Source organism: Dama dama, chromosome 20 (assembly GCF_033118175.1).
Source record: "Dama dama isolate Ldn47 chromosome 20, ASM3311817v1, whole genome shotgun sequence".
NCBI lineage: Eukaryota > Metazoa > Chordata > Mammalia > Artiodactyla > Cervidae > Dama > Dama dama.
The window spans coordinates 80,409,136-80,426,962 of record NC_083700.1 but is presented as its reverse complement, the minus strand read 5'-3'; the positions used below and the strand labels follow the sequence as shown (position 1 = coordinate 80,426,962).

The 17,827-nt window shown below is 35.8% G+C and overlaps 1 protein-coding gene across 4 annotated transcripts in view; it reads right to left on the bottom strand.

Annotated features, from left to right (window-relative positions):
- Positions 1 to 17,827, bottom strand: part of DOCK7 (dedicator of cytokinesis 7) — a 188,494-nt gene that overhangs the window by 70,203 nt on the left and 100,464 nt on the right. For 2 of the 4 annotated variants that reach the window (XM_061121716.1, XM_061121717.1), the window contains exons 20-24: positions 14,450 to 14,681; positions 11,786 to 11,950; positions 9,896 to 10,065; positions 1,855 to 1,947; positions 521 to 610 (exon numbers count right to left, since the gene is read on the bottom strand). In XM_061121716.1, the coding sequence (XP_060977699.1) occupies positions 521 to 610; positions 1,855 to 1,947; positions 9,896 to 10,065; positions 11,786 to 11,950; positions 14,450 to 14,681 (750 nt within the window). The remainder of the gene's footprint in view (positions 1 to 520; positions 611 to 1,854; positions 1,948 to 9,895; positions 10,066 to 11,785; positions 11,951 to 14,449; positions 14,682 to 17,827) is intronic. The other 2 variants (XM_061121718.1, XM_061121719.1) reach the window with 1 other exon arrangement.

Here is a 17,827-nt window from a genome sequence, read left to right as displayed (position 1 = left end):
AGCCATCAATTTTCAAGGTCTCAGGTATTTAAAGTCATTCTATTAAAACAGCAGAAATTTCCTGCCTTATAATGGATATGCATACACAGCATTTGCAAAATAGTGTATATTATGAAAAAGGACTAACAAAACTGTGCATAAGGGAAGCAAATCAACATATCTTACTAAGAGTGATAATTTTTCTAACTCATCTTCCTTTCCCTGGAGATTTAAAACACAAAACAGAAGCAAGTTACAGAAACAGAATTAAGAGTTGATACAATTTTTTGGTACTAAAATTTGATGATCAAATTTAAGTCACTAAACTAAAAATATTCATCCACAAAGATATAAACATTATAGTAATGTAAAAGGGCCTGCAATGGAGAGGCATGCCCAAAAAGGCATCAGACAAGCAATGCTTGCTCAAAAACAATCCAATTATTTTAACATCTTGTCCTGGTTATGTAAAGAAACTTTACATATACTTAATTGTTGGAATTATTTTCCCCCTATATGAATTGTCTTCATATGAATCTACCTTTTTAGTTGGTAAGCGTCCCGTTAATGTTTGTAAGAAACTTGACGTCTCTGTGTGCGAAGACATACGATTACAACTTCGATCCATAGCCTATGGAGTGAAGATGAATGAATGACGAGATAACATTAAAGTCTGCTGTGAATGACTTTGCACCTCAAGGATTATGTACAATTTTTTAAATAGAGCTTTACTGTGGTTTCAACAACCATCTATTTTATTGCTCATCCCATTTTCACCATTTAAGTTGCTTTAATGACAATGTATAAGAAGTATCAAAATGGCTTCTATATATTTTATCCTTAAAAGGTAAATATTTTAATGATTATATAAATTGAGAGTGCTGCAAAGAATGAAACTTTTATCTCTGTGATATACACACATGCATGTATCTAGTAAGAAAATGCAAAAAGTAAAAACATACTTCTCACTGATCTCAGACCAAAAAGAGAAATCAAGAATTTTATATTTAATTAAAAAAATTAAAAGTTTAGAATGGTTTCTTTTATGTTTCACTATCATCAAAAATTATGACTCAGATCTGCCATATACTATATTAAATATAAATCATTTATAATAGTAAATTTGCCATTAAATTTTTCCCTCAAGAATGAGAGAGAACATCTTCCTCTAAAGCCAGCACACAGGTGAGAAGTATATTTTGAGGAAACATGCAGTATTAGCTATCAAGCTACCAGACTTAAGTAAGCAAAACCTAGTACAAAGAGGTTACAACAAATTTCATACTTTGCAACACAGTACAGATTAAAACAGATTTTTGTTTCTGGTAATTAATCTTACAGTATGGGGGTCATATACTGTTCATATTTAATTCCATCTTACAGTATGGGGATCATATACTGTTCATATTTAATTTCAGCTAATTAACAACATTTCTAGTCAGTGATTATGAAGAAAATGACAAGATAATAAATGCTAAAGGAGGATGATACAATAGCTACACTTTAAACCAAAAGCAAATGAAAAACTGTCAGGTTTTCTCCACACAAAATTTTTTTAAAATTCTTCCTGAAGATGTGGTACCCCGAGGGTAGAAACTGTTATCAAAGCCATCAACTACACAAGCAGCAGGCACTGAAACATCAATGGGGTGTACAAAGAGGGAAGGAGAAGGAGACAGGAAATAGGAAAGGAGAGTATTACTGGTACAATTGGTGGTATTCATGCATAGCAGTTGGAAAATGTGCTAAGTAAACAAAAAACACACTTTTTAATGATTAAAAAGCAAGCCACCAAAATCATAGTATATACTAAGAAGTAACGTTCTAAAGGGAAACATCAGCAGCCAAAAAAGAAACCTCTAACATAAACACCACCTGTGTTGATTCTGCACTTGGACTGGGGTTGGATCCCCATGGGGCAGCTTTTGGACCACCAGTGTTAACCCAGGAATTGGAGCGATCTAAACCCTAAGCATATAATAGAAAGCAGTTGGAAAGGAAAGAAATATTACATGTAGCATGCTATATTCTTAAAGAAATCCAGACTTTCCAATGCAAACATGTTTTTAATTAGTACTGTTAAAGCAACCAAAATTTTTAGGCATCTATAGAATATTAGTTCATCAAAACCATCTTATTACATAGTAATTTTTTTTAAATCACGAAGAAAATTAAGCATAGTAATTATTGGTAATTTCTCTTTACATAAAAGGATCAACTTCAACTATCAACAAAGTTCCCACAGCAACCATCCTCCCCAAACTCTCTTTAAAGATCGTACAAGCTAGCAACAATTAATTTCCTCTAAATCTAACTGATCTAAATCTAACACTCCCTTCTTGTCTAAAAAACTTTAAATTTTACTCCATCTGTCATCAACTGAAAACGTCTGTGTAGCAATACTTCATAATTGTATTTGAACTTGCCTCCTCTTTTACTCTTTTAGGGACCAATAAGAAAAATTAGGCAAAAATTAAGAAAGAAAAAAAGATGCCCAATATATGCTCCTTCCTAAAAATGATGGTAAATTTGGAGTTGTGTGTTCAGTCTTATTGTGCTTGTTGAAAGTAAACATAATCAGCTAGTATTTTATACAAAACTGTAAGGGCTGTCTGTAAGATTTGTATCTTCATCATCACTATCATCAATTTGAAATTAATTTTAATATGTATGACCACAAGTGAATTATGTCTATCGTCTCTGAAAGAGGTTATTATGATCCTAGGTAAAGGGAACTGGATGGCATCATTGACTCAATGAACATGAGTTTGAGCAAACTCTGGGAAATGGTGAAGGACAGGGAAGCCTGGAGTGCTACAGTCCATGGGGTCGCAAAGAGTCGGACATGACTGAGCGACCGAACAACAAATAGGGAACTGGAGCTTTACTTCAGTTTCTTAAATCTGATCAATCAATTTGAATTATAAAATTCAGATTCTGGGCCCTCCCCCCCACCCCCCAGAAATCCTCATTCCATAATCTGGGCTGGGCCCTGGAAATCTGCTAATAGAACTGAACAAAAGTTATAGGAGATTTTTAGAGGACTGCTGGAGACAACACAAGACAAGCCAAGTAAAACTATTAGGGCTGAGAATGAGCCCAGACAGAAAGCACCAAGGACACGTAAAAGAAAACAGAGAGTAAGCAACGGTAATGGAGTCTATGTAGACATTAGTATCACTTGGGAAGGTTAACGACAACCACCACAACAAATGTGCAGGGCTCTACCTCTGAGCAGTTAAATAAGAATCTTAATGCATAGTGAGGCCTATGCATTAATATTACAGGAAGGAGGAGAGTGAAGGAAGAGGGAGGGGGAGAGGAGAGGGGAGGAAAGAAGGGGACGGGGGAGGAGGGAAAACAAACTACTAGCTCTCAAAGGCTTACGTTTATAAGGGGAATATTTCCCCTGCTTTTCTATTTTTTTCCAAAAATACAGAGAAGTTGACATGATGATACAGTAACTACCTATTTCCCCTCATTTTTGACACTGAATGTGTAAGATAAGAGTTGAAGCTGAAATGCAGGTTCTGCTGCTGCTAAGCCGCTTCAGTCGTGTCCGACTCTGTGCGACCCCACAGACAGCAGCCCACTATGCTCCTCTATCCCTGGGATTCTCCAGGCAAGCTTACTAATCGCAAAATCTAAGGTAAATTACCTAATCTCTTTTTCCGTTTCTTAGCTACAAAACAGGAATAATAATGTGTCTCCTTCAGATTGTAAAGATCAAATTAAATAATGGAAGTAAATCACTGAATGTAATGCCTCAAATATAGTAAATTCTTAAAAAATAGTTTTAATAAAAACATGCCCTAATGTTTTTAATGCTTCCTAGCAAAGTAAATTGGGCAATATTCAAACACTATAGAATTATTTAATCAGTAGGTTTGTTTAAAATAAAACACCCCATTTATAAGGTTTTAACACAGACTTCTCAGAACCTCATTATATTATTTCAAATAAAAGCAAGTCAGCACACAGTATGCTTTTCAGATAAGTTAAAACAAAAACTTTCAGTCTCTCAAATTATGTCACTACCTATGCCACAAAAATAACAAAATATTATTTTAAATATTATTTAATAACAAAAACATTGTTTTTAATATTATTTTAATAACAGAAAAACAACTGTGCTCTCCCTACCACAAATTTCTACAAAAAAGAAAAACAGTAACTTTGCTGTACACAAGTTTACTTTTTAAGCTCTTGCTTAACAATTTCCTTTAAGACATGTGCTAATAAGTAATGTGAGAATAAACAATACCCCTGTTTGTACCGTTAATTATATATTATGTTCACAATATTGAGACTCTGAACAGTTATAATCACATCAAGTCAAAGCTAACTATTTAAAGAAAACTGGTAGCCAATTTATTTGTAAAGCAAAATATTTCCATAATTTAAATGTCATAAAGCTAAGAATTATATAGAACAGCCCTCAGTTAAGCAAATTCATCACTGGTATTTACAAATACAGTAACTATATCTATGGATCTCCAGTAGCAGAAGAGATTAACCAAATGTGTGTGCATGTGCATGAAAGTGTTTTTGCTCTGTTTTTGCCAAATCTCTGTAATCTTATTGTTTTGTCCCTTAGATGCAGACAGGCTCCTTCCCTGAACAAGTCAATTTCACTTGCCATCAATACTCATGTTTTAATACAAAGATTTGGTTTCACACCCACAAACCCTCAGCATAGTGGGTCTAGTAAGCTATGCACACTGTGAGTTCTCAATGTTTGAAAAATAAATGAAAAAATAGGAGACAATACATTAGAAAGAAACTAATCATCAATGGAAAACTGCTCTGGAATTTGACTAAAAGCAATGAAGTTCAAACCCGATGTAACCATGTATTAGTACTTACATAACTAACTGTGAAAAGAACACTGCTAGGATAAAGATCAGTCATGGCAGAACAATTATGAAAAGTCTCACAAGTATGGTTTTATAGCCACTAGAGTAACAAAAGCCTGTTTATAGTATTTTTTAATTTTAGTAGTTTCACATTTTGTATTAGGAAATGAAGTCTAACTGAAACGTTCATAAAACTAAATTTCTTAAAATCTTTAAGTATTTAATTAATCTTGCTAGCCAGGAGGCAAACAAAAGCATAATTCTTTTTTTTTTTTTTTTTAAGTTGCTTACTCTTGGTAGAGATACTCAATGCTTACTAACATTCTTTCATTGGATAAATATCTTTTGAGCACCTTCCATATGCTGGACATTATAGCTACTTTAGATACATCAGTGAAGAAGTATCTCTGCCTTCATGGAGTTATATTCTAATCAAGGGAGACAAACACTGAAAATAAACATAATAGGTAACTAATTTATATTTGTTACATTAAAGGTAGTCAATGTTATCAGTCAAAGAAACAGAGTAAGGGGATGAGAAATCCCTGGCACAAGGCTGAGGAGAAAGACACATTTAGACACTTAAGTAAGCTGGTCAGAGAAGACCCCGTGGAGAAGGCAGTCCTTTGTGTAAAGACTTAGGGAAGTAGAGGAGTTAGTCACAGGATCTCGTTCAGAGAAATGATGTAATCCAACAACTTTTGTTTGTTTGTGATTTAAGCTTTTAAAGTAGCATCCTGGCTGCTACTGTGTGAAGTGAGTACAGGCTAAAAGCACAGAAACCATCCTTAGGGCTATTACATTAATTCAGGAAGAGATGACGGTAATTCAGACCAAATGGTAGCATTAGAGGTTACAGGAAGTGGCTCTACTTTTAACATATGCAAATCTGAACAAAGGGGTTCTTAAAATGCAGCTGAGTTTAGAATTCCAGAGAGAGATTTGTACTTGAAAAGTTATTTTTGTTAACTATCACAATGAAGTGATACTTAAAACAACTGGACTTCATAAGATCACCAAGTTGGGGAGCGAAGAGAGAAAAGAGAACAAGACAAGAGGACTAGAAATAAGGACAGAAACCTGGGGCACTTCCAAATTAAGAGATCAGAAAAAAAAAAATCTACGAAGGAGACTAAGCAGGTCTAATAAGTAAAGACGAAAATCAAGAGAGGGGAGTGCCCTACAAACCAATTAAATAGAATAAATCAACGAAAGCTGCCGTAAGAGAGTGGCTCAGTGGCTTCCCCAGTAGCTTAGCTGGTAAAGAATCTGCCTGCAATGCAGGAGACCCCAGTTTGATTCCTGGGTTGGGAAGATCCCCTGGAGAAGGGATAGACTCCCACTCCAGCACTCATGGGCTTCCCTGGTGGCTCAGACGGTAAAGAAACCACCTGCAATGCAGAAGACCTGGGTTGGGAAGATGCCCTGGAGGAGGGCATGGCAACCCACTCCAGTATTTTGCCTGGTGAATCCCCATGGACAGAACAGCCTGGCGGGCTGCAGTCCATGGGGTCACAAAGAGTCAGACACAACTGAGGGACTCAGCACACAGCACAGCCAATGCAGGAGATGCGGGTTCGATCCCCTGCAGGAGAAAATGGCAATCCACTCCAGTATTCTTGCCTGGAAAATCGCACGGACAGAAGAGCCTAGGAGGCTACAGCCATGGGATCGCAGAGTCGGACACATGTGAGCAACGGAGCACACATACACATACACATAGGTAAAGTAAGTCAAGTGTTGAGGCTTAGCCATCAGATTTAAGAACATGGAGTGCCTGGAGAGCCCTGAGAGCATTCAAAGGGCAGTATGCGCGGAAGATCAAAGAAATATTTGAAATAGGGTAATGGGAGTTAAGGGCTTCCCTGGAGACTCAGTGGTAAGGAACCCACCTGCCAATGCACTTGACACGGGTTCTATCTCTGGGTGGGGAGGATCCCCTGAGGGAAGGAAATGGCAGCCCACTCCAGTATTCTTGTCTGGGGAGTCTCATGGAGAGAGGAGCCTGGTGGACTGATGTACATGGGGTTGCAGAAGAGTTGGATATGACTCAACAACTAAACAACAACAAACAAATGGGAATTAAAGAGCAAGAGTAAAAGAACTGGAGATAGCAAGTATAGAAAACTCTTTTAAGGAATTCTACTATAAAAGGTAGAAGAGAAATGGTGAAGAAGTTACTAGAAGAAATACTAGAGAAAAAAAATTTTTAATGGGAGAAATAATAGCATGCCTGTATGTGGATGGGATGATTTAGTAGATGGGGAGAAACTGAAGATGTAGGAGAGAGATAAACACTGTTGGAATGAGGATCCTGAGTAGGTGAAAGGGGATGGAAGGTTGTATACAAACAGAGGGAATGGACTTAAAGAAATGGGCAGGTCATCTATAACAGAGATATTAGTAGTAGGTAGTAGTAGATGGTAGTGGTTAAGGAGATGTGATGGTCAAAGGTTAAAAAAGTTTTCCTCTAATGACCTCAATTTTGTTAATGAAGTAGGAGATAAAGTGAGAAGGACTGGTGGGGAGCTGTTAGAGGATCTGAGGTACAAAAGAAGGCATGTAACCTTTTTCTGGGACAATGGGAAAGTAAATGAAATAAAGAAATATACCACAATTGCTTCACAGCATTAAGGGTTCTCTTAAGGTTCATGGCCTTTAATTTCAAACGAGACCAGTCATCATGGCATTTCTCAAATCATGTTTAGCAGCATAGGCAGTCAACGAAATTCAACTGCAGTTTGAGGTTTGTATAAGCAAGTAAAATGAAATGAGAGGAAGATAAGGGAACTGAGGTCTGTTTATAAAGGTAATAATTATAATGACTGCTCATGGAATTTAAGCTGCTAAATTGGATGAAAGAACATTAACAGGGTGAGGTACAGTAAAAATATCTTACCATAAGTGACTGGATGTTGCAGAGTAATTGTTGGAGTTGGGGTACTAGACAGAAAAATATGAGCTAATGATTAGAGAACAAGATGCATGAAATTGAGATTATGAGGATTAAAGTTATTCATCATGACAAGACCGAGGGTACAACCATGGCTAAGGTAGCACAAGAGACAAAAGTCATTAAATAAGAATTTCTTGAATTTCCAAGTCAACAGAATCAGAGTAAATGAAGAGAAGTATAAATAAGCTTCAGATTCCTTATAATTTTCCAATGAGATAAAAGTTATACACCATTATTATTAGGGATTATGACTAAAGGGTAGGCCAAAATGAAGGTAGCTATAAAAAATTTTGTAATAAAATAAAAGAACACAGAAAAAAACATTTAAATAAAATTTGATTAGGACAACACTATACTGTCATAAGACAAAGTCTCGTCTTATAATGGCTTTCTCAGAAGTTTCCATATATCATAATATCAGAAGCAAGTTTATAACCTTATTATGTCCCATTTTATGAACCACTTGAAAAAAGGCAAATAATCATTCCAATATATATACATCTTTGTTCTAAATCGTGATGTTATAATCTATCAAACACACCATCTTAAAGGAAAACACCAGAATTATGCTAAATCTTATAGAAATTAAAAGGTGTTTCGAAAGTAGAACCTTGAGGAAAATGGCGTCTATAGCGCTTTAACAGAAAAACCTCTTATAATTCACAAACGAAATTCATTCTACTGAAGAACTGTACTTACAGTAAATTATGCTATGTGTTACTTCTATCACAGTGAGAAAAGATCAAGAATGAAGACAAGGATAAAAAACCTTTTCCTAGACATGGAAAGATATATGGGGGGAGAAAAGCTTTCTCTTTAGCAACTAGGAATTGTTACTCTGCAGGACTGATGTAAATACATCGGTACAACACAAAAAGTAAAAGTTTGTTTAATTAGAGTAACATCTATTTGGATCGTTAAGTTATTGAAATTCACATTTATTTTTTAAATTAAAAAGCTACAAAATATTCTTTTCACTTTCTCACAGACAAGAAATTACTTTAAAAATATATTTTTGGTCTGTGAGGAAGTACTTTAAAATTACTTAAAAGGCACTTTAAAACGAGCAATGATAAAGTTTATTAGAAATTTCTGAATGCAAATTTCTGTAACTATGAAGAGATTTTAGTAATTCTGATGTGTTTGGTCAATATCCAAGTATTTCACATAACAAACAAGCTCAGATCATTTTTTTTTTTTTAAAGTCTATTATAGCTCAGACTAAGAGTTAAACACAGACCGCAGAACATTTACTAATTCTTTCTCATATCATAAACAAGAGACTAAATGCCAAAGAAAAGTTGGCTATGATTCTATTAACAATGGTGCTTTCCTCCTTTCCAATAGCAAAAAATATACTTAAGATGGTTTGGTCAAAACACAACATAATATGATTACTTGGCCTCAATCTTACTGCTCTTTTTTCCACTTTAATTTTTAAACTGAGTTATTTTTTTATGTTAATTATAGTAAGGCAATGACTACTTGTTCCTTAAGTATATGTGAGGGGGAGGTAATAAGGATAGATGCTTAAATAAAATATGGCTGGATCTTAAACTGGCCAATCTCTCCCTTGTTGTCTGGAATAATCATTAACCATGATTAACTAAATCACATTTTCCTAATCCTGGAGCATCTTACTTAGTTTTCCATGTGAAATATAGCTCTATTACCAATTAATTGTTAATCATTATTTTTAATATTTTTAGAGAAGGGAGACTCATATTTCAAGTCAATAATATGGTCCCACTGGACAGTAGTCACAGGTCTCTTAACCCTATAGAACACCAATATAACCATTTCTCACATGATGATCAGACAGACAGACGAGTTGTATGTGACTAGTCATTAGGGACAAATTTTGAATTTGGCAAATTTTCGTAAGCATAGTGCACAAACTAGTTTGCAATAGCCAGCATATTAATAGAAACATCACTTATGTGTTCACTGATAGAATAGAAACATAAAGTTTATTACTAATTCATATATATTTAAAAATTCTTATTACTAACTCAGATACATTTTAAGAATAAAGTACAACTGAATATTTCTCATTTGTTCATGAACTGAAAACCAAATTTATAGATGTATATCTTCAGTTTACCTTACTGCCGATGATTGACCGTACTTCATCATCTGGGGATGTGGGAGTTCCAGATATATCTGGATTACTATTACTAAGGCTCCGAGAACGATTTAAATTAAGGCTTGCAGGTCTCACAGCAGATCTAGCCATTGTGGCATAATGCACTGATCCTCCCAAACCCCCAGGACCTAGAGTTGTATATAAAATAGCACATAATTAAACAAACAGTTAATCAGGAAAGGACCTGAAAAAGTCTCTTCCACTTTACAAAATTCCATAAAGATCATAAATTGCTTTTATTTCTAAATGAAAATAATAGAAACAAGAAAACCACTCCAGACCTCATGAGAGCTATACAAAGATAAATTTTTTACAGCAGCTGACAAAACCCTGTGACTTATAAACACAACCATTGTCTCTTCAATGTTTATACATTCTATATTACATATAGAATAAAAATCAACAGTAAAAAGAAACAAACACAAATGTCATTTCACTTATATATGAGGGCATCTAGGACCCAAAGTCCTCCAGCTAACATCTTATCCTTTTTTCCCACCCCCTCCTGCTCTGCCCCTTGACACACCATCCCTAAGAGGGAGACTCAGTTTACTGCCAGTATCTCTTAAATGAAACTATGGCTATATCTCTGTCTTTATCAGTGATAATTTTAACTACAACAAAATAGCATCTTTATAACATACATACATAAATATATATAAACATAATTCTCCAAAGAGCCCATGTTATACAAAAAAAGAAAAGAACCCCTTTTCTATCTGAAATCAAGCCTGATACCATCCTTCAACCAGGATCTATAAATATAAGTACCCAACAACTGTAACTCCATTTCTTATTCAATGAAATCTTTCTAAGTGTCATATTTGCAAATGACATATACTTGTCAACTAATTAATTTATAGTCTTCAGGTCAGCATGTGAAAAAGACATTTTGCAAAATCTGTGAAATTCTAATAGTGTACTAAATGAAACAGTAAATGGAGCAGCATTACATATAGTCCATAATCCTTATATACTCAGAGACAAATTTAGAAATTAAGATAGGAAACAATGAACAAGATTACGAGAGTCAATCAGTTCTCTTTTTGCAATTAATTAAATGCACTATAACTTAGATTATTATTAGACCTAGTTTTCCGAGTGAATGTCAGAATTTCTTGTCATCCTTATTTATGTTAACACTGACAATAGCTGAAAAAGGGCACTTACCATTTTCACTTAGTGATGAATGATGACTTTTACAGACAAATATGTAAACAGGTTGAAAAGTATGCACAACATAATCATTAACCAACTAACTAAACAACTAAAGGGTGATTCAAACACTCAGATATGCCCCCTACCACCACTATCACCAATGTCATATAAAACACAAGTAAGTGACTACTTTGGGCTCTAGTATCCAGAAAGGCTATATTATTTTATTGACCATGAAGAGATCAGAACTTTTCTAGAGGATCATCCTTTATATCACTGTAGGTTTCACAAGGTTATCAGGAAACTACTGAGCCACCATATTTCTTCTTTAATGTCCAAAAACACTCTGAATGACAAATGTAACATTCTATTTACCTTAACAGGAAATGAGAAATGCTTCCAGAAACAGAAGTTATTTTCAAGGTTCATTTTCAAAAATTAATTCAACTAAGATCTCCCCAATTCAAATTAAAGGAAGCTGTACAAATAATAATGCTTTAAAATGTAACCTATTTATCCCTTTAACTCCGGTAGTGAGCATAGTCCATGGCACTCAGCAGGCATTCAACAAATGTTTGTTGTGGAATAAACGCATCACACTATGCACTTCAAGATGATTTCAATCCTGCTTATAAACAATAAACACATAATCTATGCAAGATAGTTTCATAGTAAAAAAGAATAAAATACCTGGTGATGGTGAATTAGGGTAAGTATTTGGCAACCGAAAAACATAATAGATATATGATGCTAGAAGGCTGTTTCTGCCATGCTGGTCATGATTTCCTTCCAAGTTTTTATGAAGCCGATTTATAATTGATGCCATAGCTTCAAATGATGCTTGACCTAGATTAACTTTTAAGAAGGAAGAAGATATTTTTTGCACTAACATTTTTAGACTGTAAGTTATAAAAACATCAAGGTTTTACCTCCATTGTATACATTAATGACTACACACAGGAAGTGTTCAAGATTATATTTGACATTAATTATGATATTAACTGGGTCAAAAATATTTCTCGCAACAAAATGAGAAAAATCTAATTTTACAGGAAAATTATCTGGTTTTGCTTACTCCAAAAAAAAAAAATCATCAAACAGGTACCCACCATTTTGTAAAATAATACAAAGTATATGATAAGAAAAAAATCTATTCTGTTAGAACCTTTCAGAAGTAACTTCTCATTTTAAAGATGACACTGAGAAACTAAGTATCATACATTAAGCACATTAGTTTTGATTAAAAAATAAAAATTAACAATAAAAGTGGATTATGAAAATATTAACATGAATAGAACTGATAAGCTACTTAACTGAAAACAGTATCTGTAAAAGGATTAGAAGGACAAAAGGGCAGAAAACCAGGATGAGGTAAGACCACTGCACATTAAATGCCAGGCTAAGTGATACCTACTCAGCCATGCAAGTCAGTATATAACAAGAAATTTGCAAAAACTGGAAAATTCTGATAGCACAGTGAATAAATGGATAACCTAAACAGCCATTCTGAGCAACAGAGCCTCACATTTCATGATTTATTTCATCAAGACAGGACTTTATGAACAGATAATGAGGCCAATTAAGTTTTCCTAAAAGTGGAATAATCAGATGGAGTGGTCATTTAGGAAGATTAATCTATAAATACTGTACTACAAGAGAGACTAGAGAAACAAGAGAGACAGAGAAACCTAAGCAGGCTTTAGAAATCCTACCTGTGTTCCTGGTTGACTCCTTTTCCTTATTGTAGCTATTTTGGAGGAGGGTATGGCAACCCATTCCAGTATTCCTGCCTGGAGAATCCTCATGGACAGAGGAGCCTGGCGGGCTACAGTCCATGGGGTCGCAAAGAGTCAGACACGACTAAGCGACTAAGCACTGCACTTCGTAGCTATTACAAACCATCCTTCTCAAAACTAGGCCCACTTCACTTCCTTCTCAGCAAATCTTGTTTTTATGTCATACTAGAAATTTATAAAGCATGGAAGTCCTGAAGTTTTAACTATAAATGTATTAGAATCTGAAACAATTTTTAGTTCCTTTCCAAAGGAAGCAGTGCCTGTCTCCAAAGTAAGAATGACCTTAGCCACCTTCATTTTTTACTTACAAGCATGCTTCACTAATTGAACCCTTGTTCACCTCTATACAGATTCTCAAAGCATATGAATCCTTGACCAAAATTATTCTTGCTAATTTCACCAGTGAACATTTCTTCAGAATAGTAAGAAAGAGTGGGACTTGGAGTCAGTTGCTTGGGTGTGAATCCTTGGGCAAGTTTTTAAGCATATGCTCACCATTTATGAAATCATGAAATTTATACCTATATCTAGAGTTGTACGGATTTCATACACTAATATAAATAAAGTATGCTGTGCTTAGTCACTCAGTCATGTCTGACTCTTTGCAACCCCACAGACTGTAGCCCGTCAGGCTCCTCTGTCCATGGGGATTCTCCAGGCCTGAATACCAGAGAGGGTAGCCTTTCCCTTCTCCAGGGGAATTTCCCCAACCCAGGGATCGGACCCAGGTCTCCCACATTGCAGGCAGTTCTTCTACCAGCTGAGCCACAAGGAAAGCCCTTGTACACTATACACATACTGTTTCATCTCCCAGGGCTAATTATTTACCTGTCAGACTCTTACTCATCTTTAAATGCTCAACCTAAAATTACCTCTACTTACAAGTCACCATAAAAACATCTCAAGGAGTTGAATACTCCTCTCCTTTGTGACACCTCTTAATTCAAAATTTCTATAACAAGTTACTTGAAATTTCTTACATGCTCAACTACTTTGTAGGATTTGGGTGGACACTGTTAGCAAAAGTAAAGGAATAATCTTGGGGAAAAGGCAGGAAACAAGAGTATTTTTCCTTCCAGAACAAGTTACAAGAAAAGGAAGATAGAGATTTTGAGTTACTGAAGAAAATATCAGCTATAGTATATAGAGGATTGCAAATGGGTGAAAATATATATTATAAATCCTGTACACAAACACAAACGATCTATCTGTTGCATGTTTTTTTAACTAGTCTATGAGATCCATAAAATCAGGAACCATGCCTTGGTCAGTGCCCATCAGTGTATAGTACATATTAAGTGCCTAATAAATATTTGATGAGTGAATAAATATTTGTTTTCATAATCTGAGTAGAGGTCTATATGGCACACTTTAAAGAAACAAAGAAAGTTATTATTTTCCAGCATTAGAAACAAGTAAGTAACAACCCTCCCTAGCCCCCGCTCAAATCAAACACAGTCCTTACAGAGATAGCAAATAGGAATCATGGTTCTATTTCTGTAAAAGCTAGACATGTCAAATGATAAATTTCATGATTCCCTAAACATAGGTAAATTACCTATTTGGCCAGCAATGACAGGAGGTCTAACAACTAAAAGTATCAGTTTATCAAGCAGGAGATGAAGAAATCGGACCACTGGTTCCAACTGAGATGAATTCAATGCTGAAATACTGCTCTTCAATTCGTTTTCTAAATTATTTTCCATGATTCGCATGTCTCCAATTCGGACTGGGAACATGTGTTCATCCAGAGCATTCACCAGAGCAAAAAACTTATCAAGATAAGGATCCTAAAACAAAGAAGGAACAGAGGCACTAAAAAATCTTAGCTTTGTAAATACTCCTAACTATGGACCCCTGGTATCTCATATTAATTGATAACACACAAGAGTACATATTAGTATACACATTGTTTCCAGTTACACAGTATTCTATTCTCATCTGTTATTATAATGTAGCTACTTCAAATACTACTGATTACTCAAAAAACAAAATCTATTGATAGCAGGATTTTTTTCCAGTGTGAGTCTGCCTTATTGTTTTAGAGCTCATTATTATGGTGGGTATGTTAGTAACCTACCTGTGCCCATTATTAATTTATTGCCTCTTAGCTCCATCCAACCCCTCCGCCCATCTTTTCCACATTTTGCAATCCTGGACCTAGACTCTTCAAACTGCATTTGTCCTTTGTCAGCTGGCTTGTGTTAGGCTCTGACAACAGAGGGTATGGGAAACAGTCTTGCCAGGCTTGAGGAGCTGGAAGGGAATCTTCTTCTCCCTGTTTGCTTTCCTGATGGTGGCGAGTGGATGCACGAGCTATGGCTCAGAGGCGAGGGCCGTGGGCAGCAGGTGCCCTCCATCCAGTCTCCTCCACACCACCGCCCAGCAGGCGCAGTGGGCTGGCAGCGGCGTCCCTCTTCAGGGGTCTGACTCTCACCCTTCAGTCTTCCTCTAGGTCTCCAAGTTCCCTCCTCCCTCGTCACTCTCTGTCACTGCTCTCTGTTACAGATTCTCTTTTAACCCAGTTATGGAGTGAGTCACCTTTACAACTATTTATTTACAGATCTTCTCCATCCCATTATTGGCAGTTTCCATCTCCTGACTAAATCCTAACTGCTGTTCTCTAACCTTCTGCACTGACAGAATCACAGTCTTTTCTTAAAGCAGTAATGTGCCTGCTCCTTGAGCTTTCTTCATATCTGTTAGATGACCACATGCTATCATTGTGACCAATGAGATGTGAGAAAAGTCAACTAAAACTCCAGAGAGACTTTTAGTTAGTCAGCAATGAAAACAAACTTTAAGAAAAGGCAGTAATGCTAAACAGCTTTACATTTATAATCTTAATACTGTTTTAATTTGATATGTTTTAAATGAATAAAAATAATTCTATTGAACTCTGTATATAAATTTTGGTCAATTTCAAAGAGATACAAATGAAGTTACAAAACATCATCAAATACACTTACTGTCTTTAATTGAGTCTTTTAAAAAAGATTACAATACATGATGCAATTATATTACATAGCTGTAAAATTTATAAACTTTTGAGTTTCAGTCATATCTGAGACTGTCAGGATGCTACACATTACACCCTCTCAGGCTATTCTTCCTCTACTTCTATAGGTTCAAAATCATCTATATGAAACATTTTGCCCGAAATCCTTCTTTGTTACATTAAAGACAACACATGTATCTGCCTCCCTAAAAACAAAGTCCGAAGTAAAAGATACATCACCAACACTAAAAAAAGAGAAAACTAACAATGATTATATATTTCAAAGCAAAAATGAAAAATAACGTGTTTGTACCCTTAAGAAGATATGTGATAATAAAAATAATTTTATTACGGGAAGGAATGTGTTTCAACAGTATACTATAATGCTAACCTTCTCATTATCAGAAGAGTAAGTTCTCTAGGAAGCACAAAAACACAGGACATATCTAGCAACAGAAAAGTAAAAACTCCACTGGAGCATTTTTTTACTGGGATCTACCTGTGGAAAGCTAAATAAAACATATATACTATCTTTTCTGCTGTTGTTTTAAAATATAATATACAGACACTCTGTCTTCTTACTTTTCTCTATCTCACTGTGCAGAGAAGAGTTAACATAGCAAGCTTAAGACTGCTATCATTTCAAAGGCCTGATTTCAAGGTTGGCCCTTGGCTGGTAATAGCAACTTGGATATTAGGAGGATTTCCATTGACAGGCGAATGCTCACTACACCTAAACTGTTTGTGCAAGCAATATAGTTTATGCTTAATACCTGCTTTCGTTTTATGAATCTAATATTTTGGCATGTGTTAGGCAGTGGGTGTCTACAAGACAAGCCTATGGTAAAAATTTTGGGAACTGAGCTTCCCTGGTAGACATTTCAAATATGCTGTTTCAACTTGCCCTGTGTGACTCCACTAGGAGAAAACTCTTGAAAGCCTGTGTCCTATTTCCTCCAGACTGAACCTCTTTCCCCTTATCTGATTTTGCTTTATGTCTTTCACTAAAATAAATCATAGCTATGAATATACTCTCCTGAGTCCTGTGAGTTCTGCTAGAAAATCACAGAAGTTGAAGGTAGGCTTGGAAACCTCCGCATACCCTTTCAAGTTGGAGAACCCACATATTCTATTTTAAACATCCACCTCTTCTCATTCTACATTTTCTCCCTGGAAAATCATATTCACTAGTACAGTTTCAGCTATCACATTTATTCTGTTACCTCCCAATCCTAAACTCATTCATCACAAGTGCCTACAGGACATCTTCATCTGAAGTGCACAGGCACTTCAAACTCAAAATTAAACTCCTATGGTCCCATAATTTCACTCCCTTGGTATGCTCCTAAATTTACTTCTCTCATGTTTACTTTTAAGTTAGAAATCACCATCCACCCTAAATTCTGTGGCATTTAAGGTTGTTCATAATCTTTTATCAGCCTGGTCTTCTATGTCCATGTATAATGATTTTCCATGCACTTTACATTGCATTCACAACAGATGACCTGCCCTTGCTTTATTTATTTATTGTTGGCTACACTGGGTCTTCACTGCTGTGTACACACTTTCTCTAGCTTGGCGAAAGGGGGCTGCTCTTTGTTCTGCTGCACGGGCTTCTCACTGCAGAGGCTTCTCTTGCTGCTCAGCCAGGCTCTGGGTGCACGGCCTTCGGTAGTTGTGGCACACCAGTGTAGCTGTGGCACCTCAGCTTAGTTGGCAGGTGGAATCTTCCCACCAGGGACCCAACTGTGTCCCCTGCACTGGCAGGAAGATTCTTATCCACTGTGCCACCAGGGAAGTCCTCCACTTGCTTTTCATCAACTGCACTGTCTACCTTCTCGTCTATGTATGATAAACATCTACTCACCAATGCAGCAACTCAGTTCCCAGCAAAACTGACAACTATCTATACTTGAAAAAATTTAGTTCATGTATCTA